At 40.4% G+C, this 22276-nt stretch overlaps 1 protein-coding gene across 3 annotated transcripts in view; it reads left to right on the top strand.

Annotated features, from left to right (window-relative positions):
- The window catches only part of EXOC2 (exocyst complex component 2), a 78400-nt gene that overhangs the window by 51652 nt on the left and 4472 nt on the right, over positions 1-22276 (top strand). For 2 of the 3 annotated variants that reach the window (XM_081918177.1, XM_081918176.1), the window contains exons 22-25: positions 156-272; positions 2644-2785; positions 19115-19170; positions 19937-20059. In XM_081918177.1, the coding sequence (XP_081774303.1) occupies positions 156-272; positions 2644-2785; positions 19115-19170; positions 19937-20059 (438 nt within the window). Of the gene's footprint in view, positions 1-155; positions 273-2643; positions 2786-4719; positions 4869-7045; positions 7151-19114; positions 19171-19936; positions 20060-22276 lie in introns of those variants that run through there. The other variant, XM_081918178.1, reaches the window with a different exon arrangement.

Below are 22276 nucleotides of genomic sequence, written 5' to 3'. Positions count from 1 at the left end.
ATGTTAAGGTTACACTTGTCTTTCAGACAATTTTATTTTAAAGTCTCAGTATTGGCCCGTGGTCATAATTTGCTTTCTTCTTAGCAAAATTGTTTACCTGTGTGTCTCTCTTGTACCATTAATTCATTTTTTTGTTGAAATCTTCCTTGATTTAGGAGCGGAGACTTTTAATTGTGCTTAGCAACTGCTGCTATCTAGAACGTCACACTTTCCTAAACCTAGCTGAACACTTTGAGAAACATGGCTTCCAAGGAGCTGAAAAAATCACTCAAGTAAGTATTTGATCTCAGTTCTTTCAGTCTCAGTTTTCAGTAGGCTCCCAAAATAAATCACAATACCTTAGGAAACTCATACATAGTGTATGCTGAGCACAGCCATTTACTGTGTGGCCTCAGCATCTGGTAATCAGAAGTATACATCTTCTGCACTTGGAGACTACATTGTCCTGAATTATAGCTGGAAGTTCTTGTAAGATTTGCTATCTGCGAATTTGTCCAATTCTTTGTAAAAAAAAAATTGAATCAATGACTAGTGTTGCATCATTGTAGCAATTCCTTAAATGCATTGCATGCTGTGTGAAAAGGTAAAGGTAGATGAGTTTCAAGCAAATGCACGTAAACTGGAGTCTCTAGCCACATCCCTGCAGAATGAAGCCAAAATGCTCTGTTGTAAACTACAGGACTGATAAAAAGACAGAGAAGCTGGTCAGGAAAATCTGTGTTGTTTCTGTAGATGGCAGCTGGACAGCAACCAGCCTGGAGACCTAAACTAGCAACCCTACTGCAGAAGCAGGTTGGACTTAGGATGCAAAGCCTACCAGCCTATTGGGGTCCAACTGTTGGGATCCATCAGTTGATAAGCAACAGGCTAATGCAATAGAAAAAATGGGGTTAGAGAAATCTAGCCTACGGACTGGATTATGACATTTTCTTTTGCTTGTTCTGAACCTGCTGCTGGAAATGTATGTTAAGTGGATGCTTTTTTGTTACTAATTGGATAAACCTCTTTAATTTCTCCCCCCCTTTTTGCTCTAAATGAAAAAGGCTCAGCTTTTTGAGCTCATGATAGGGAAGGTGTCTGCATTCATGTTCATCCGTTTATCAAATTTCTATGAACAATTTTAGTCAGTGGTACATAGTTGTAATAGTTTTTTGTGGCATTAAAAAATTCCAAAGGTATATAAAACATTTTTTAAAAAATATATTAAAGGTAAACTCCACAGCCAAGTGCTGGGGTTTTGCTTCTTAACAAAGAAGAGAAATGTCAAAAGTGGGCGGGAAATGATGTCTCATTGTCCTGACTTTTTGTAAATTGATAACTTACTTTTTAATCTCTAATATTTTGACTTATTAGGACTATACACTTCGTTTCTTTCACAGAAGTGTGCATACTTTTCATAGTAAGCCTGTTTGACATTTTCTAGGACACAACAAAGGTGTATTTATGGTGGCTATATTTTTGTAAATTACATTCAACCATTCCTTTTCTTCAACCTTAACATTTGCCCCTCACTTGGGTAAGTCGAAGTTGCCCCCAACATGCAGCTGAGTAGCAAAACATACCTACCACCCATCCTTTTGCTCCACCCTGCTCACATGTACCATCACAGCTCTATTCTTGGAGCCTGTTCCAGCCCTTTGGAAATTAGATGTGCCAGAAAAATAACATAGTGCAGCACTATGGCACCTGCATGCAGAACTCTCTCCTTTTTTTTGAGCCCTAGTTCTCTGTGCTAAGGAAGAAAGACAGGGAATGTGCTGGCATGAGAGGCAAAATGAAACCATCCCATCAGTACTTATATTTGCCAGATCTCTATTGTGTTTTACTACTCATAATTTGTACTGCTGCATGATTTTTAGCTATATTGGCCAAGTCTTACTTGTCCATTGGTTTGACTAATGTTGGTTAAAACCTAAATATCACTATCTATCCTGCAGTGTCCTTTTTGATAGAATCCTTTAATCTTTGCTCCTTTCACACTTACAAAGTCTGATGGCTAGTCTTTAGGACTCAAAATCATACTATATAGACATCTGTGATGTTACAATTTTGTCGTTACTTATTATTCCATTCTTGTTTCAGCACAGAACTGAATATAATAAGGCTTTGATGCACATCATCCATAAGTGCCCAGGCCAACATACTTTTAATTTTGCCCTTTGGTTGTCACAAATTTATTCCCGGTGCCTTCGTGCTGGGGAAGTATTGGAGCCAATGTCCTCTGTTGTGCATTTTGAGAGCCTCCCTGTAAAAGGATTTCTTAGCTGTCCTTCATCTTACTACCAAATTCCTGGGTCTTCACTCAGTCAGGTTTCTATAAAAAGAAGAGAAATCAATAGGTAGAAGCTTTTCCGCATATCCTAGCAGGCAGGACAACATCTCAGTCCAAGTGAATGATTAAGGAATATATAATATTCTGCCTGGCAAAAAATACCATCCATCTGACTTTGAGGAATCTGCCAGCTTCTTATGAAGCTTCTTGGCTCTTTGTTCATTTTTTTAAACAGAAATATTGACTTCCAAAATATACATTGTATAACATTATAAAAGTATTAGATGCATGGCTTTTTTTTAGTAAATGAGAGGAGATTTACACACAATAATACTATTGTAAATAATCATATTTGTACCTTTTTGTTTTAGGTTAGCATGGACTCACTAAAAGAACTTGATCAACGACTGTTTGAAATGTACATTGAACTAAAGGCTGATCCGATAGTAGGCTCATTGGAACCTGGCATTTATGCAGGTTATTTTGATTGGAAAGACTGTCTTCCTCCAACAGGTAGGAATCTTTAAGCCTCTGAAACTGTAGTAGAAACAGATATGATTTAAAAAATAAAATAAATTCTATATCACTACTTAAAGCTTTTTCCCTTCAGTGGATCCATTGTATATAATTCTTAGAATGCTTTTCAAATAACCCATATAATTATAGCATCTTCTATCAGTGCTAATCTCTCTGAATTGTTGTTTTTGTTATCATCCACCTTCATTTTTCATACATTTTTGAATAGTTATGAAAAACAACTTTGCTGTTGTTGTTTTACAAATCCATTATATAAAATCTGGTCACTTGTGTATGATACCAGAATGCCATTGTGTAAGAAAATGTGTGAGAATAGCACTTTTAAGGGAAGCTTGACTTGACCCACTCCCTCAGATGATAAAAGAAACTTGTATAAACGTGTTTAGGTATAAAATATGTAATGGGTGTTATTTTCAATATCATTATTTTTAAAGATTTCTATTCATCAAAGCATATATTTAACAAGCAAATTATCTGTGCCTACTTAGAACTGAGTTTCGTTTAAAAATATGAGCACTCAAGGATCTTAAAAGTTATTTAAAGTTTGGTACGTTGTAGTCTAGTGATAGCATCTCTGCCCAGTCTGGGCGCATGCTGAGGCATGCCTGAAGTTCCTGCAGCTACCACTTTGTGGCAGCAGGGAGCAGGAGACTGTGAAGCAGGAACAGTGTAATGTGCCAGAACCAGCGTGCAACTTATGTGCAGTTTTGCCCATTGTGCTGATCCTGCTGTTGCCATAAACTTCAGGGATCCTGAAGGTTGCTACATTGGTGGATCTCTCAGTGCAGTTCCTCCTCTCACAATGTTAGCTAATGCCATTCTCAGTTTGCAGCGATGTTTTTTAGGCTGCAGTTTTGTCCCCACTTACTTAGGAGTAAGCCCCATTGAGCAGAGCAAGAGCTTCTCCCAAGGAAACAGGGATGGGGTGAGGCTGCATGTGTTATGAAACTGAGTGTTCCAGAGTGTCCAATAAGCATCTCTTTGGTCGAGATACTTTGGCCAACATTGATTTTAAGGGTTGCTGAGTACACGTTGACTTCCTGCCTCAGACAGAGGAACCTATTGAGTACTATCTGGCATTGCACAGGAAGCTTGCTACTGGAGGTAGATTTTTCCTCCAAAATCTACATATGTGCATTGAGGCACATGTACACAGGACTCTTGAAATAACGTATCACTTTTTACCTCCTTTCTACATCCATTGTCCACACTAATTTTCAAGCATATTCAATATAACATAGGTCCAGGTCTACAGGCATTTAAGTTGTGCTTTGCTGAAAGTAGTGGCAAGAGTCAAGATGTGTGAAGGTTTGTGTATGCATATGAACCGCTTGATTACTCAGTACTTTCGGACGTGCCGCTGCTGTCCTTGATCAAATGAAGTGTGGTACATCTGTATTTTGCTTTCTGCAGTAGAGCTTCAGTGTTTGACCTAGATTAGATGGCATACTTAAATCTATAGCAAACTGTTGCTTGGCTAAGTAGGGCTTAGGAACTGTTGCCACAGATGGTACCATGGGCTGGGCGTTGGGAATAGACCAAGGAAACAGAAAATCAGATCCCTTCTCAGCTATGACACTTAGGGTTGTATTCAGTGAAACCATTGTGCTAGTGAAAGCCAGTACAATGATCCCCGCTAGTGTTACAGGATATTAACAGAACTGTTTTTCAAATACAAATTAATGTTAATTGTAAAAACAAATGAAGTCCTTATAGACACCAAAGTCTGAAAGACTTAAAGTAAAAGTGTTTATTACTTGAGACGTCTTCGGGAAAACCTTTTTTCTCTCTTTAGGATATTGCCCCTGTGTCTGCTGAAGTAGCTTTTACCTATGAAATTTTATGTCAGAAATGTGTTAGTGTTTTAAAATACCACATAGCTATCCCCCCCCCCGTTTTTTTACTTATAGACAGTTTTCAGATCGGTATACAAAATCAGATGCAATCAGGTATCGAGGGAATCAACATACTGGAAAGCAAAAGGGAGGGCAGAAGAATAGGGGTGAAAGTTGTCATACGGTTAGCAGGAGTTCTTGGACAGACTTATGTGAATATTTCAGTAAGTTGTAAGATGAGTTCATTCCAATAGTAAATTTGTGATGTGTGATAAGGAGTTGTTATTTCTCACTTGCCTATAATTACTAAGCACTGTGAGCAGATTAAGAACAAGACTGTCCCTGCCCTCTGGTTTTCAGTCTAAAAGTGAAGACCCCCAAAAGAATAAGTAATGGAGACAAAAGAGAGAAACTTGGAAACTGGCATCAATCCTTTAAGTTGTGTAGGAATAACCAGCTTGATTGCAAATGGTTCAGAGAGGTGAGGATGGATGCAGTTGAGGGAGAGAAGGAGCCAAATGGCAGCTGATCACTTGCCCTAGCAGAGTTGTCCTAGTTAATCCAGTAGGATCTGATTTGTGTCACCTTTTTCATAAAAAAAAATGATGAGCAAGTTTGTTCTCCTTGGTGATGTTTGTCCCAGAGTCCCTTATGTACACATTGGTATGGTCATTGACTTCCAGTGACATGCCACTGTTGCTCTAACTGTTACCAAGAGATTTAGAATCAGAAATAATAATGTTGGTTAGTTGGTTGGTTTGTATACCCCATCCTTCTGAGTGGGTCGCCCCAGCCACTCTGGGCAGCTTCCAACAAAAATACAGTCTAGCAGCTGCATTCTGGTTTAATCGTACTTTCCAAGTTACCTTCTACAAGGTAGCCCCATGTAGAACGCATTGCAGTCATCCTTGAATAATGTGTGGTTTTGCTCTGACAGGCAACATACCCAGAGGTGCTAGGCAAGGGATGGCAAGATGGATGGTTTAGTGCCTGTCACTGAGCCAACACTTTGTTTTAGAAACTTGACACAACAGGGTATCCTGAACTTTACAACTCCTGTACCTGTCATTTAAATTGGGTTTACTGGGCATTTGAGCTTTCATTGCCACCAAATCTCATCCTTAAAAGGGTACCCCTTGCACCTTTCCACTGATAAGATTTCAGTGGACAGGAGAGGAGGATTTAATCCCGTTAATATAGAATTGTGTAGGGTTGCCATATTTCTAAAAGTGAAAATCCAGACAGAGTTGTTGAGGGTTTCTTTTTTGCATTTTTGAGGGGGGATAGACCCTGCCACCTTCTCGTAGCCTGCCTGATTTTGAGAAAGCAGTGTAAGGGCTCTTGGGTGCTTCTGCAGCCCTGGCACTGCTTTTCCAATGCTCTGTGGAAGCCCTCAGAGAGAGGGTAGAGTCTGGAAAGCAGAGAAAGGCAGAGAATGGAAGAAGGAGGTGGATCCTGGCAGAGGGAGAGAGGGAAGGAAAGGAAGAGGGTCCAGAGGAGGGGGAGAGGGTACGGGGTGGGGATCCAGACAGGAGGCGGGAGGCAAAGGACTGAAAAAGCCATGCAATGGAGAGAGGCTGGGATGGGGGCAAGGGAGTACAGCAGCAGAGAAAGCAAGGGCGAGCATCAGAAATCGCAGCAAGAGGAAAACACTTCAAAAGCAACTTAAAATTTGCATAAGTTTTGCCATCCCAGCATCCCTATGTATGTGGGATGCCATTATAATTTTCATTTTACAGACTGAGAACATGATAACTGGTGACTTGCCCAAGGCCACATGGGTTTGGTGCTGTATCCACAAGAGGGACAGAACCATAAATGGTTGAAACAGTTGTAGGTGTGGAGGAACCTAAGAACAAGTCTTTCTGCTCAGATCAATTTGGCACTGATTCTACTTAGGGCCAGCCAGTCAGTATGAGTCATGGTGGCTCAGGTGCACAGAGCAGTGGCGTAACTATACCATTGGATGTGCAGCTTGCTAATGGCATGGGGCCAAGCAACCCTAGTACCCACAGAAAGGAAGTCTCACAAATCATATGAACGTACTTGTAGTGCAAAGGGCATTGCTTTATCCCAAACCAAGCTCCACTGCACTGCCATCTCAACAGTTTCTCAATACCCAGGATCAATAGTGGGCAAAGACAGTGAAATTTTGGTCTTATGGCAGTCCCCTGCACACAAAAAATATACTAGGCTTAACCACCATAACTCATAAATTTTTGAGAGGTGATGAGTAAGAAAAGAAGACAGAATATAATATTCTTTCATTTTGAGGTCATGTTTATTTGGAACTTAAGTTCCTTCTTTCATTATGTGTGCTAATATAATACTGGTTGTTTAAACCCTTCTATCTAAGATTTAAAATGTTGTGTAAATATATAACCCTTGCTTTTATTAACAGGCAGTTGCATGGGCCCAGGGATGTACAATTACCGTCCAGGTATTGACTAAACACTTCATGGTTTTTATTTTATTTTATATTCTTTATTGAAAAACAAAAAGTACAAAATTACAAATGCACAGGGTGAGAAAAGACACAAAAAGAAGAAACAAGAAATAGTACCCATGAAGAAAACAAAACAGAAAAAGATATTGTGTACCAAAAAAAGAGGGGAAATTGTTACTGTAGCTAACCAGACCTTAACCTAATATGGTATTTATAAAAATGAATTCCAAATATTGTTAAATTTATCCATGGCAAATCTGTGTTTGTATGCAACTTGTTCATGTGTAGCGAGTTTGTACATATCTTCCGGTTCATCAATACCAGTCATTTTGCCATAGGAAGGACAGAGAGTCCATTCATATCGTCCCTTTGTTAGATTCCTTGTGTTGGGTATATAATTCGAAAGGGTGGTATGGGATGAAAAGAATAAAATGTACGGGTCAGATCCAGTATCATAGACTTCCCCTGTGCGATCTTGGCCCCCATATTTTCTCATTGCTTTCCACCCTGCCAGATAGAGTAATAGTAGGGACGTGGGTGGCACTGTGGTCTAAACCACTGAGCCTCATGGGCTTGACAATCAGAAGGTCGACGATTTGAATCACTGTGACGAGGTGAGCTCCTGTTGCTCTGTCCCAGCTCCTGCCAACCTAGCAGTTCAAAAGTATGCCAGTGCAAGTAGATAAATAGGTACCACTGCGATGGGAAGGTAAACGGCATTTCCGTGCGCTCTGGCACTCGTCATGGTCCTCCGTGTGCCAGTAGCGGTTTAGTCGTGCTGGCTACATGACTCAGAAAGCTGTCTGTGGACAAACGCCAGCTCCCTCGGCCTGAAAGTGAAATGAGTGCCACAAACCCGTAGTCGCCTTTGACTGGACTTAACAATCCAGGGGTCCTTTACCTTTTTACCTAATACAATAGTCCATGCAGTTCTTCCCCTCCCCACCTCCCAGCCTGTGTGATGATTATGGTGCACAGAATCTGAAGACCTGCAGGCAAGTTGAGTCAAAAAGATTTTGTAGCAGAGGGGGGAGTATTGCACAGCTGCAAAACCTGATTGACCAGAGATAATAGCACCCTTTACTTCTGGGAAGCAGAGGTGAGATATAAATGCAAATAAATAAAATTAACAATTTACCTGTAGGCAATTACTTTTTTTCCTGGATGGGCTACCTTGAAGTGACTGCTAAGCTTGACATTTCCCCCCATAAATAAAGAAATAAAATGAACTGTTTGAATCTTTGTATTGAAGCACAATCATAGCAGTGAACTCCTTTACTACATCAGAGTATTCTCAGGCACTCTTCAGTTTACAGAGTTGGGTTCACCAGTAAGTTAAACTATGAAAACTGTTTATTGGTGGGCAACAGGAAAAGAATTTGGTTTGTTTTGGGGGTTTTCCTCCTAACACGTGACTTTAGTAGCTTTCAACATAATGTTTTTTGATCCATAATTTTTTTGGTGGAGTTTTAGGTTTAAAAAAACCTTGGCTGGTGAATTGAATGTAAACCTTAGTCTGGAGCCAAGCTGTAATATTGTGAGATCGAATGATCCATTAACCAGTATAGCAGGGCCATTGTAATAGCAAACATTTCATTATTTTAAAATTTCTCTACACTCTGCTTAGCAATTTCAATTTAATGAAACACTTCACAATTTTATTAATGTTTGGATGAGATTAGAGCTCTGGACTTGTTCTGTAGCTTGGAGTGATTCAGAATTATTAAACCCTTAACTTTGAACTGTGAAAAATCTTCAGCTTTCCAGTTCTTTACTTCATTCATAAGGTTAGATAAGTTCCAAATGTTGAATTTTGAGCTGAGTGCCATAGCTCACACTAAAAAAACAAATCACTTTCCATTCTGCCACTCTCCCAAGTATATAAGATTATGGTTCATTTTGATGATGATTCTTTGGAAGTAGAAAATGAAGCGTGAACTGTTAAAAACATTTAAAGGTGTGTACTAGGAAAGTTTTGTAGTTTCCCTCTGAGTGGAGTAAATAGGAAGCTACTTAGAAACCATGTAGTACATAGTGTGTAAAAGTATCCCATTTTTATCAAAGTTTGCCAGTTCAAGCCTTCTAAACTGCAGTTTGTCTTGTTACCTTGTGGCATTTAATTAATTGTTTGCATCTCATTGGGCTCTCTATTAAAATCTTCAAACACATTGAGAGATGACATTCTTTTCAGGAAGCATAATATCTGAACATGCATAATGAGATCTTAATAGGCTGCCAATGTTTGCGCAGACTTTAATGCATGCAGCAGTCTTGAGACAAGGATGGGTGTTACAATTTGACTGCAAACTGAGGCTGCAATCCTAATCCTACTTACCTGGGAGTAAGCCTCATTTAATTCAATAATAAACCTGATTAGGATTGTGCTGTAAATAACTGAACCCATTAATGCACACAGAACACATAAACTCCCATGGCCCAGTTCTCTCTTCCCCAAGATTCCTTGCACATGTGATTCCATGCAGACAATCCCCTTTGGACTGGAAATACATGTGTGCGCTCTTGAGATTGAGCCACTGCAGTTGAATTTCTGTGATCCCACACACCACATACGTCCTTTCTGTGTGGGACAATCTATTGGGCACATATATATTCCATTTGTGCTTGTGGTGCAGCTTATTATGCAGCAAGTATGTACATCTATTTGCTTACATGCATTCCTGGCCCCCATGATCTTCCCATTACTTTTCTGAAATAGAAGAGTAAATAGAGTTTTGACATATACTCATATTTGTGTCTGTTGCACTGTATACTTTACATGCAGTGGCAGAGTGTTTGACATTGTGCATATGGAATTCACAATTTCATCAGCACAAACAGTATCCTTGGCATCGTCTGCATTACTTTGTTTCACAACAGGTATATACCATGCGATTGTGAGCAAATCTGTAGGCAGTTTGCAGAAATTCGAAGTGGTTTACAAAAGTCCACCTTTAAAAAAAATCCCTAATTCATGTTTGTTCAGATCTTGGGATGTTCAAACCCTTCATTCTGTGTTTGAAATACCTCTATGCACCTAATACCTAGAAATCCACTGGTTTTTAATTAATCCAGTTCTGCTCCTGTACCAGGAACTGATATTTTAACATTTGTGTTGGGTCTACACACACACACAATGATAAATAGTCCTGAGTGTTCAGCAGCGGTAGGATGTATTTGGTCTTCGTGATTTTGTTACAAAGGAACAAATGAAGCATCCAGTTTCTCACAGTGGCCATCAAGATGCCTATGAGAACCCCAGGGCATGAGAGGAATAGCCCTCACCAACAATTGCTTCTGAGCAACTAGCATTCAGAGGCCCCCTCCTCTGATCCTGGACCAGTAGCCATTGATGATCTTATCCCCCCACAAATTCCTGCAATACTCTTTTAAGGCTGTCTAAGTTGGGTGACCCTCACTACCTGGTGTGGTAGGAAATTTCATAGTTTAATTATGCCCTGTATGAATAAGTGTTTCCTTCTGTCTGTTCTGAATCATAGCATCCAGTGCAGCGGTGTGGTTTGAGCTAGTACTGGGAAGACCAGGGTTCAAGTCAATTAGGAGTCTCACTGGGTGACATTAGGCTGAGAGATAGTGACTGGCCTAACCTGCTTCACTGGGATGTTGTGAGAATTAAAGAGAGACAAGGAACCATGTGTGGCATGCCAGCTTGAACTCCTTGGTCCATTTGCACCTTTGGGTCTATGTCTGCTAATGTTAGGGAGATTAATTTGAAAGTGGTCCACCACAGGTTTTGAACCCTGATCTGACTACCACAAATTGTAGTAGCTATTTCCCCCTTATGCTAGCAGGCTTATAAGGTACAAGGAACATACTAGCAGATGTAACTGTGTACACAAGTTCTGGAAGCAGATTGTAACAGAAATTAGTATTATTATTGGCACACGGGTAACCTTGAACCCCAAGTTATATCTTTTAGTGGGGTGAGAGAGCTGAAAATAATGCCAAATATATTTCACATTGGGCAACTAATGTGCCCCTTTGGTTTCAGATAGTACATGGGTAGACAATAGCCTGAGACACAAATTTTCACAACCTTCTAGCGCATGGGTAGGCAAACAGAGGCCTGATCTGGCCCGATTGCCTTCTCAATCCAGCCCACAGACAGTCTGGGAATCAGCGTGTTTTTATAGGAGTAGAATATGTGCTTTTATTTAAAATGTATCTCTGGGTTATTTGTGGGGCATAGGAATTTGTTCATTTCCCCCCCAAAAAAATATAGTCCAGCCCCCCCTACAAGGTATGAGGGACAGTGGACCGGCCCCCTACTGAAAAAGTTTGCTGACCCCTGATCTAGCAGCTGTGGTGGCTCATTTACCAGAAGTAATGTATTTAGCATTAACTCGGAAAGTGTATTCTCAAAGTGTATACTCCTTATAGGCTTAGTTTGGTCAGAATAAAGAACAGTCATACCTTGGAAGTCAAACAGAATCTGTTACGGAAGTCCGTTCGACTTCTAAAACGTTCGAAAACCAAATTGCGGCTTCTGATTGGCTGCAGGAAGGGCATTCTCTGGAGCAGTGCCCAAGTTGTGGAACCCCCGACAGAAGTGTATCTGCCAACTTCACTTTACTGTTTTGGGTGAATGATGAAGACGCACCTCTTTATTCTGGTCTTTGGCACTTGAGGTGTATATTTTTAAGGGTGGATAGGGTGGATAATGGTGTTGTTGTTATGTAACAGATGAAAACCTAGGCTGCTTGAGGATTCTCATTTCTCAGAGACAACTCGTAACACAATAAAAGGGACAGAATGGTTGCCCAGTTAGCCAGCTGTTCTGACTTGGTTGCCTATATTGAATTTTCCATTTTTTTTTGCCCCAAACCCAATGCACTATAGCCCTTGTCTCTCATCAAAGGTTTTGGCATTTTTATGGCCATGCAAGGAGAAGACAAGTATTTCAGTGAGAATTAGGCTTCTGTAATCTCCATCACATTCCAGGCATTTTCCCCCAGATGAAGTCCTTTTTCAGATCAATGGATTCATTTTCTTATTTTTCTAAAAAGTAATATTCATAATGTTTGAGTGACAACCAAACTAAATTCATAAACATTGCATATCTCTAAGCCCATTCTTCATTTGCAAAATTGCTGTCATTTCATCTTGTAAAGGCTATGACAGGTTATTATTATGGCAACAGCTAACAGCTTTATGGATTTATAAGCGCCTATCACTTTTCAGCTAGTTTGTGTATTGAAGATTTTCATATAATTTTTTATAAAATCATAGTGATGGGAGGGTTTGGAGAAAATAACACCTTGCACCCAGTGGATGGTTTATGTTCATAAAAGGAAATAGTGGATTAAATGCCCAAACACTAAAGCATTATTTTTTGTTTTGTTTTGGTGGGTGGTACCTTTTTTTAAATAAAAAGTGGGTTTAAATTAAGATGTACCTATTACTGATATGTTTATGAATAAGCACTCTGCTTATAGAGTGGTGTTGTAAAGTAGATATTTAAGTAACTTAGTTTGTCTCTTTCAAACCAATGAAGACTGCTGATAGCATTAAAAAAATTGAATAGAGGCACCAGATTGGGGGAAAGAGGCACAGTTAAGCTCTTTGCATCTTCCATAGAGGTGCATATCAAGAGAGATGGGTCCTCCAGCTCCTCTTGCACCCATTCCCAGATTAAACCATGCCAGTGGCTTAGCCAGTGGTAGAAGTCAGCCAGCTATTCATCTCATATGGTTTGCACTTGGGTGTCTACTTGAGAAAGCAATTCCTGCTATTGAAATGTTGCTTGCGCTCACAAAATCAGAGTGTTAGATCCAGCCTACGTGTGTGGGTAAAATTCCTCCCACAGGACTTGTGCTGGCAGAAGCGGGAAGTTGGTTTTTACTGGCTTTCCCTACATTTCCTGTTGGAGGACCATCCAGAACTTTGTGACGGGTGGTGCTGCTGGGGGTTTGGGAACTCTGCTGGAACTTGGTAGCTTTTTGTGCAAAGTAGGTACCTTTCTGCTTTCAGGAGAGCAATGAAAAACCCCTTTTTTAAAAAAGCTCAAAGCAAGGAGAGAGAAAAGAACCCTGGGGTATTTATAGCAACTGTTTTCTTCAAGTTATTTTTGTCAGGCTACAACTACGTTAGAATTAAGGAGTTAAAAACAGGAAATGTGATTAAAGTGGTGGGTAGTCCCTCCAAAGACTTTCCAGAGCTGGCCTACATGTTCACATTTTATTTTTCTAGCTACTATGATATCAAAGCAAAGTGATGCAGAGCATCTTGAGATCCTGCTATGATCAGTGGAGGAATGTTTCCATTAAAAGCAGGAAATGGCTCATAGAAGAAAATACTTCCTTCCTCATGCAGATGATCACCATTCGCTTCCAGTAAATGTTTTAAGCAAACTGTAACCTCTTCATTCTGGATTTCTGTGCATGTTGTTCAGGTTCTAAATTACAGTCAGGGTCAACCTAAACATGGCCACTCTAAATCTGCTTTTTCCTTTGCTCTTGGAAAGTTTATTCTCTTGAAGAGGAACAAAATTATAATCAAGGGTCTGTGAGCATAAATATGGAAGGCAGTGGCCTTACATTGCAATTATTAGTTTTATTCATGTGGCACCAGTTTACAAATAATTGGCATATTCATAAAATCCCGATTTTGATTGTTCCATTTTCCAAGAAATTTAAAGAAACCCTTTTAAGGTTTTATAGTGCGGTCTTTCAGCCGAAGACGTCAGTGAGGTTAGTATCACAGCCTCAGATTTGACAAAGTGCTTCCTCTTTGACTTCCAGAGGCTGTACCAGTTGAAATTGTTGACACTTCAGAAAATCACATGCTCTTACTCTTTACTTGATTGGAACATGCTTGGTCCTTGTTCTCACAATCATTACCATGGATTTGAATCAGCACCCCATATGTCAAATGCTGAAGTGCACTTGATTATTCAATATCCTTTCAATGTGTGTTTAGAGGCATTTCTCCAACTTCCTCTTAATCCTTGGCTGATCCAGCATTGGTTGGCAAGAGTACCACAAATTTGCAAGGGTGTCCCAGTACGTTCCAAGCATGGGGAACTGTTTAGTGAGGTCTATTTTGTGCCCCCATTGTGCAGGAAAGCACATGGAAGACCTGCACATTGCTGTTTTCTAGCAGCTGGCTGAAGCTAGAATGATTGCACAGTCACTGACATGATCAGGGTCATCCTTCAAGCGTTCTTTGGAGTAGTCTATTCCCTTTTGCCCTTGCTTAGCATTGCAGTGAAATATATGGTCCTGGGGCAGATCCTGCCTTCAGTCCCCACCAGGCAAGACTGAATGCCCCTGGAAACGTGACCTTGTTGAATCCCACGCACCCTTACCACCACATCCCAGTGTGGTTTAGAAAGAGCTGCTGCTCTGTCTTTGTATATATATTTCAGAGAACTCCTGCTGTTCTTATTCAATTCTCAATATAGAATTACTGCATGGATTCCTCTGCAAGGAAGATGCTTGCAAATCCATTGAGCATGCAGTCCTGCTGGCTATAGGCCAGCACCAAGCAGGAGTAAATCATTTTTTAAATAAAACACCCTTTAAAAAAACAACAGAGCATTAGTTCTGCACCCAGAATTGATTTATGGCCAGATCTGGGTCAGGTCAGTTGTTCCCCGGGTCAGCCCTGGTCATGGCCCTGATGTCTACAAATAATAAATGCTAGACTGGGAGACCCAGAAAGTCAGCACAGCCATACAGTGCCCATGGCAGAGGAGAATGCTGTTGTACTCAGGTCCTGCCTGCAGACATCCCATAGACATCTCCTTGGCCGCTGTGGGAACAGGATGCTGGGTGAGGTGGACATTGATTTGATCCTGCAGGGCTGTTCTTTCAAATGCTAGGATTTAATTTGATTTTGCTAAAAGCTGCATATGAATAGTTCATTTTTGCTTGTGGCCGGAACAGGAGGCTGGCTGGTTGAGAAAAGGGTTCTGGATAGTTGAACGTTAGCCTGAACCTACAGGACGATTCTAATGTAATGCTATGCTACCTGCCCAGCCAGTAGTGTGGTATCTTAGTGAAGAATCAGGTGTGTTTTTCCCCCTTCTCTCTCTATCTCATCCATTTTCCTACTGAGGCGAATACAGCAGTCTATTTTGTGTGTCCCTGGGGAATTTCCCAGTCAGACTTCTACCTTCTGCTAAACGAGTCAGAAGGCATGTGGGTGGGGACAGTTCTGTCAAATACCATGACATCAGATCTGCTGCCTATGTCTGTCTTTGCATTTAGAAGGTTATGGTTTTATAACTTGCACCTTCATCAGAAATACCTTGTTCATCACCGACTGACAAAAAAACCCCACTTAATTTACAAGGCTTCCTTTTCTTTTAAGGCAGTTAGAAAGACTTGATAAAAGCCCATGTCACAAAGCACAATAGTCACAGGTTTTTACACTGACCTGCACATTAATTGGGAGTGGTATTCAACTATGTTTTACTCAGAACAAATCTGTTGAATTTGATCTTAGTCATCTTCATTCATCTCCATGGGGTCTACTCTGAGGAAATAGCACCCTTTCTGCACCTTAAGGTGTGTTGCCTCCACCTCCGTTTATTTTCTTCTTTTCTTTCGTTGGGGGCGGGGAATGGAAAGACTCATTTTCACAGCATAATGTGATCACTGCTCCTCTTCGCTGAACTGGGGAAATGGCAAGGAAAGAAGCACTCGAACTGAAGGCCGTACCTAGGGGCAACTTGGTGCAGCATTCCTCACACATCTTATCAAATTTGGCAGGCCTCCACCTGTAAGAAGTAAGCCATCACATGAAATTGACAAGATGGCTTTAGAGCTCTTAGGGCCATGAAGAGTAGTGTGGCAATAATATGCACCACAGGAAGTACCTCAAGAGGTACTGTGATGCCACAAAAAACCCTCTCACTTTCCTCCTCCATTTCAGCTCTAGAAGGGACTTCTGCTTGGAACCCATTATCCCCAGCTCATGGGGTCTTTGTGCTCCCAGCAGTGTGGTATTCCAGTTTTATGGGTGGTGCTAAAAAACAACAACACACCCTGCCACATGTATGATGTGCATTTTACGAGCTGTATATATGAGACAGATTTGGACCACACAAATTTGACATAGACTTTCCTCAGAGAAATGTTGGAGGGTATGGTAACGCTCATGCCATGGGCTGGGGACAGAAGGCCACAAAGTGAACCAGGCTTCTGAGACTAGTTGAAAGAGAATTGGAGAAGGTTTTTATTTTTCCCTTCAGAAGCACACAGCTCCCAGCCAGACTAGGATAGTGAATGCAGAAAGGGCTCTTCTGCTCCTGAAGCATCCATAACTCAGTGCGTTTGAATAAAACATAGGTCTTTTGCAAATTGGCAAGCAGTGCTATTTCACTTTTCAAAGTGGTTTGAGGGGTTTTGGTCTTGGATGTGTGGGTAAACTACGGATCTCTTGTCAAAGGGAAGTGCAGGTTGCACTTCCTAATTCAGCCAGCGTTGTTCATCATATCTTCAGACTGGGCAAACCTCAAAGAGCTTAACATACAGGGAAATTGAGTTGAAAAGGAATTCTTGCTTTTCCTGCTCTCTTGGCAGCATTTAACTCCGTTCTTTACGCTCTTTGTTCTGGAGGGGGTTATAGCGTTTGAAGTTCATGCCCTCTTTGAATTCATCCCAGGTTTCTGTTAGATGTGTTTTGGCATTTGAAGGTGGTAATTTGCTGGAATTATTAGAGGAAAAGTTCTTACACTCCCAGACTGCCTCCAATAGTCCCATGCTTCGGATGGGGGCTGCAAGAGAAACTTTAATTAACCTTCTAACATAAATCCGTCTCACCCAATAACCCATTTCTGATACCCCAGAGCACAGCGGAGAACACAAAACTTGAGAGAGCATTCCTTCTCTGTGGCCTAACCAGGCACTCACTTCAAATAATAAAACTTCCAGCCTTTTATGCAATGTGATTTTGTTCCTACAACTATTCTGTGGAGCCTACTTCAGATTTTTACTCATTTCTTAGTTCTTTATCAGTACAAAATGGTCTTCCAGGCTTAGCTTAAATCATAGTAGTGTACCATTGTGCCTATGGGAGTACATTGGGGTTTCTTTACCATGGTTAAACAATAGGTTTTGTTGCAGTTAAAGATAATATAATGAGCACCTGTAACTATGTGTTTGCGCAGTCAGGAGCCTCCAGCATATAAAATGCTTTTTAAAATAAGAAGGCAGAAAGGATGCTGTCATCAATGGTGTCTCTGAAAAATCTTACACATCACTTGGGAAGATAGGCCAACTAATATCAGTGTACTGGATGAAGCAAAGATCACCAGTGTTGAAGTAATGATTCTTCAACATCAACTTCGTTGGGCTGGTCATGTTTTGCAGGTGCCTGATTATCGTCTTCCAAAGCAACTACTCTATTCCAAACTTAAAAATGGAAAGCGTAATGCTGGTGGTCAGCAAAATAAGTTTAAAGACTGTCTCAAAGCAAATCTTTAAAAAAATGTAGTATAAACACCGACAACTGGGAAATACTGGCCTGCAAGCGCTCCAGTTGGAGAACAGCCTTTACCAAAGGTGCCATGGACTTTGAAGACACTCAAACTCAGAACACAAGGGAGAAACGTGTTAAGAGAAAGGCATACACCGTGATCAACTCCCGCCCGGAAACCAATGTCCCCACTGTGGAAGGGCGTGTGGGTCCAGAATTGGCCTCCACAGTCACTTATGGACTCATTGCTAAAATCGTGTTTATGGAAGACAATCTTACTCAGCTACAAGTGATCGCCAAAGAAGAAGAAGTTGGGGTCCCTGAGGGTGTGGCTCCGACCATTGTTGCACCAGTGATTTTGGCTCTTAAAAATATATTTCATCTTTTTTTTTTTATTTAGTTTACTCAGACAACCAGATGAAAGACTGGTTATGAAATGTTTATCAGAGAAGGTCCTATATATTACTAAGTTCATGTCTAGATCAGCTAGTTGACTGTGTTACCTAAATGGAACAAATAGTACAATATTCTTGCTTCTCTTCCTTGTCAATTGTGCTCTGTATTTGAACAGGTCATATGACTGTAATTAAAGACTAACTGATTCACAGTTCATCTTAGTTTCTGCTTTCCCCAGAATAATATCTTTCCGTTCTATTTATAAGCCATCACTGACGTTATTGTAGCACGTTTTATTTTTCTCATTCTAAACTTGGCTTATCTCCCTCCATTGTAAAGAACCATTTGAATGCTAAACAAACCCATGCGCTCTCAATGCATTTCACCAAACTCAGTTTAAAATATTCACAACAGAGCGACAGAAATATATGTACAGTGAATAAATATATTTACTATGTTAACACACACACATCCTGTTTGTTTCAATATTTTATTTATTTATAAAACGGATTGCCTGTCTTTAGAAAGCTCAAAGTGGTTTATAAGCTTTTTTTTATATTTATTGGTAACAAGTAAAATATTAGTTTTGTTGAAATAAATGCTGAAAATTTAATAGCCTTTCTTTTTAGCTTGAATTCACTGTACTTAGTGCCACAAGATTTTTGGGCTGTTTGATTGCAGTTGTCTGCTCAGCCTTTGTCATGAGTTACATTTGAAGCCACCAGCACAGAAATGAGATGGTTGTTATTGCCAGTGATTTCTGCAATCCTGTTTTCCAAGCTCATATTTCTCTTTAATAACGGCAAGATCTATTTAATAAGACAATCGCAGATGAAAGCTGCCTTTTATTGAATAGTATTTAAAAGAATGACCAAAAAAGCAACAATAACCACCCCTTGATGCTATTTTGAAGAGGAGGGAACAAGGGATGCCAGACGAGACTAGGAACTTCTGGCTTCTTTAACCTTTTGTGTAAGGAAATGTGCCTTTCTCCATTTCACTTTCAAAAAGGAAATAGATTTTAGTGGTGTGGTTGGGAGAAGTTTTCATTTTCTGTATGCTGGTATCGTAGTCAACGTTGTACCTGTTACAGGATAAAAAGGCCTGCATGGCATGTCAAGTGATATTTCAGCATAACAGAATGAAAAACACCAACTATTTTGTTGTATTATTTTTTTAAAATTACAGGTGTCAGGAACTATCTGAAGGAAGCCTTAGTTCACATCATTGCTGTGCATGCCGAGGTAAGGCTCTTTCAGACTATCTATGATGAGTGTCGATGTGTTCAAACCAAAACATATCAGTGGAACTGGAAGTTCAAGAAAAGCAGGCCTTTTTCAGTGCCAGAAAATCGTTCCAAATAAATATTAGCCTGAACTATGCTCCATTGGTATTCATTTTGTGACTTGTGAGCAGGCCCTGGCCTTTGGTGGGCTTTGACAGTAGCACTTCAACCATATTTTAGAGAGAGGCAGAAGAAGAAGACCTGATCTGGATAGAATAGGAACACTCCTTTTTGAGACTGGCATGACACTGGTCATTGCAAGTGCTCACTTACTTTCCTTTTTTAAATACCTATTTTGGATCACTTATGGTTGGCAGGTATTAGGCTGCTTTCTACATGACCTGTTCATTGAGCGTTTATCCCAACTTGTTTGCAGGGAGACCAGATGCCGATGACAATTTAACAAGCATTCCTTCTTATTTGTGCGGAGGTTGGATGGTGCGGTGTCAAAGCAAGGGTTCATCCCACACTTTCCAGGGCATTTCTCCATCACTTTCCTTACAGCAAAAAAAAAGTCTTTTAGGGAAGTTGGTTTGTTGCAAAAGACCTCCCAAGCAGCTATAATCATGCAACACAAATTTGCCACTATGCGATTGAGTCCCATCCAAACATGGGTGCACCTTTAGACAGGAGAAAATGTCTTAATGCTGACAAGGCCTTCGGAGGGAAAAAGCAATTCCAGCTTTTGAGATTTCGGTTCTATTATTTTAATTTGAAATCTGCAGGTATTTGCCATCTCTAAAGAGCTCGTACCCCGAGTGCTGTCGAGGATTGTCGAAGCAGTCGCCGAAGAACTCAGCAGGCTAATGCAGTGTGTTTCATCCTTCAGCAGAAATGGTGCTTTGCAGGTAACTCAATTCTACGAGTGGCGGGCAAATGTAGCTTTTTTAACACAGTTAAGTCCTGCTCAGATGTTTGTATATTGTATTCATGGAGGGGGCACTCCCTCTACCCCCAACCAACGTTCACTGAGGAAGAAGTTCAGAAGGAGTTTGTAAGTTGGGGTTGCCATACGTCCAGATTTTCCCGTACATGTCTGGGATTCCAATGATGGAATTAGCATCTGGGGGAATTTCGGGAAATCGGCAAAATGTCAGGATTTTTGTGTTCGGATTTTTACTTCTTGAAATACGGCAACCCTATTGTAAGTGGATTTAGCTCAACATGGTTACAGTCCTTTTCACAATCTGAAACCCTGCTTGATTTGCAACCACAGATTAACCACAGGTTAACTGTGTGCAGCTGAACACACACCACTCCTTTAAGACCTTTTCTTGCTAAGTGGAAAGGTCAGGAGTTTGAGGAGGTGTGGGCAGCCTCCAACCCCTGCACAGATACAAGGATCTCACCTAGACATCTTCACATCACCACCAGTTGGGAATTCCAAAAATTAATTCGGGGTAGCCATTACAGTTAAACTGCTATGAAATGAATGCACATTTGCAGTACATGTAAATAGACATGTCTTAGAAGCCTGCAACGAGCAAGTCAATGCAAAAATGAACAAGTGTAGTCTCCAGGATGGAAGGGTGCTGTAAATTCATTTCTGAAGAAGTATTGGTGTGTCTGACACCCACACAGAGTTACTGCATTGTGACGTGCAAATTATTGTTTTTCTAAGTGTATCAAACCATGTCAGACTGCCTGGGAAGATTGAACTCTTTCTATGATCAAATTTTGCTCTCTAACAATTTGGATTCATTTGTGAAATTCAAAGAATATTTAGCTAAATATTGTGATATAAATAGAAAATTCTTGGAAGTAACAAATAGGCTTAGGGGTAGAATAAGAATATGTGATAGTAAATATTAAGGATTAGAATATCAATAAAGGAGAAGAGATTAGTAAATGAAAGGAGTTAATTTTATTAGAAATATGAACTTGGAGAACTGTTATACAGGAGATATAATGAAATTCAGTTAGAGGGGACTCGAGGAAGTCAGTTATCAATGTGATGAGAGTTGGATATTTGAAGACATATTCTTTTTTGTGTGTATTTAGTTTGTTGTAGTGTGCTGTGTTTTTCTTTGTTGTGTGCTTTGTTATGTTATTTTTGTGATAAATGTTGAAAATCAATTTTAAAAATTGGAGAGAAAAAAACAATTTGGATTCATTTAGCCAGAGCTCAACTTTCTCTGTTTTCTTGATTCGCTCACATCCCAAGGAAGTTAGGAATTTAAACATTTTTAATAGCATATTGCAAGTTGCGGAGAAGATAGTGAAGCCAACCTCCTTCTTACTTCATGGGCTTCAGTAGAACTAAAATATCTAGCTGGAAGAATATAGCAGTGTGGTATTTGCTGATACTTTTAGTTTAACGGTAAGCGCTTAAACGCACCACAGTTTGTCACCTTTTGTAATTACATTACACATGGTTTGGATATGAAAGAGGACTATGCAAGATCCCACCCACTTTTGACTCTGGCCCCGCCCACCACTGGCATGTACCTACTATAGGTATATAAGGCCATTTATCCCTTCATCCTTCCCCAACCTAGTGCTCTTCTGATGTGCTGGACTACAACATTCATTAGTCCCAGCCAGTGATGGTCAGGGATGATGGGAGTTGTAGTCCAAAAACATCTAGAGGGTGAAAAAGGCTGACATAAATGAACTTCTTAAAATCACTGAATGTAAAGCACGTGAAGGGGTGGAGGGGAGCCTTTTGTTCTTGCTACTGTTCAGCAGCCAGAAAGTAGGGGGGGAGGGAGAGAACAAGATGCATATTGACAGACTTCACCCTTTTGCACTTCCTTCCTCTTTGGTGGCACTGTATATTAAGAGACCAGAACCTCCCTGGTAAGAATAAATGCTAGCACTTTCCAGGACTTTTACTTTACATTTACAGGGTGGGGGTGGGGGACTTTAAGAAACTATATTTGCGAACTTTTCCTGATAGTCAGATTTGGTTTAATTCGTTTCCAGAACTTCCCAGATCTCCTGTTGGCTTTACAGCTGTTTCAGGACTGATGTTTCCAGCACAGGAAACAAATTTTTGGTGAAGTTCTCTTAACTTTTTGCCTCCTTCTGCTGCACCAGCAACAACATTGTTTTGCTTATGCAGC

This window comes from Podarcis melisellensis (genome assembly GCF_964234715.1).
Source record: "Podarcis melisellensis genome assembly, chromosome: 7".
Taxonomy (NCBI): domain Eukaryota; kingdom Metazoa; phylum Chordata; class Lepidosauria; order Squamata; family Lacertidae; genus Podarcis; species Podarcis melisellensis.
The sequence above is the reverse complement of the archived record's forward strand: the minus strand, read 5'-3'. Positions and strand labels throughout refer to the sequence as shown.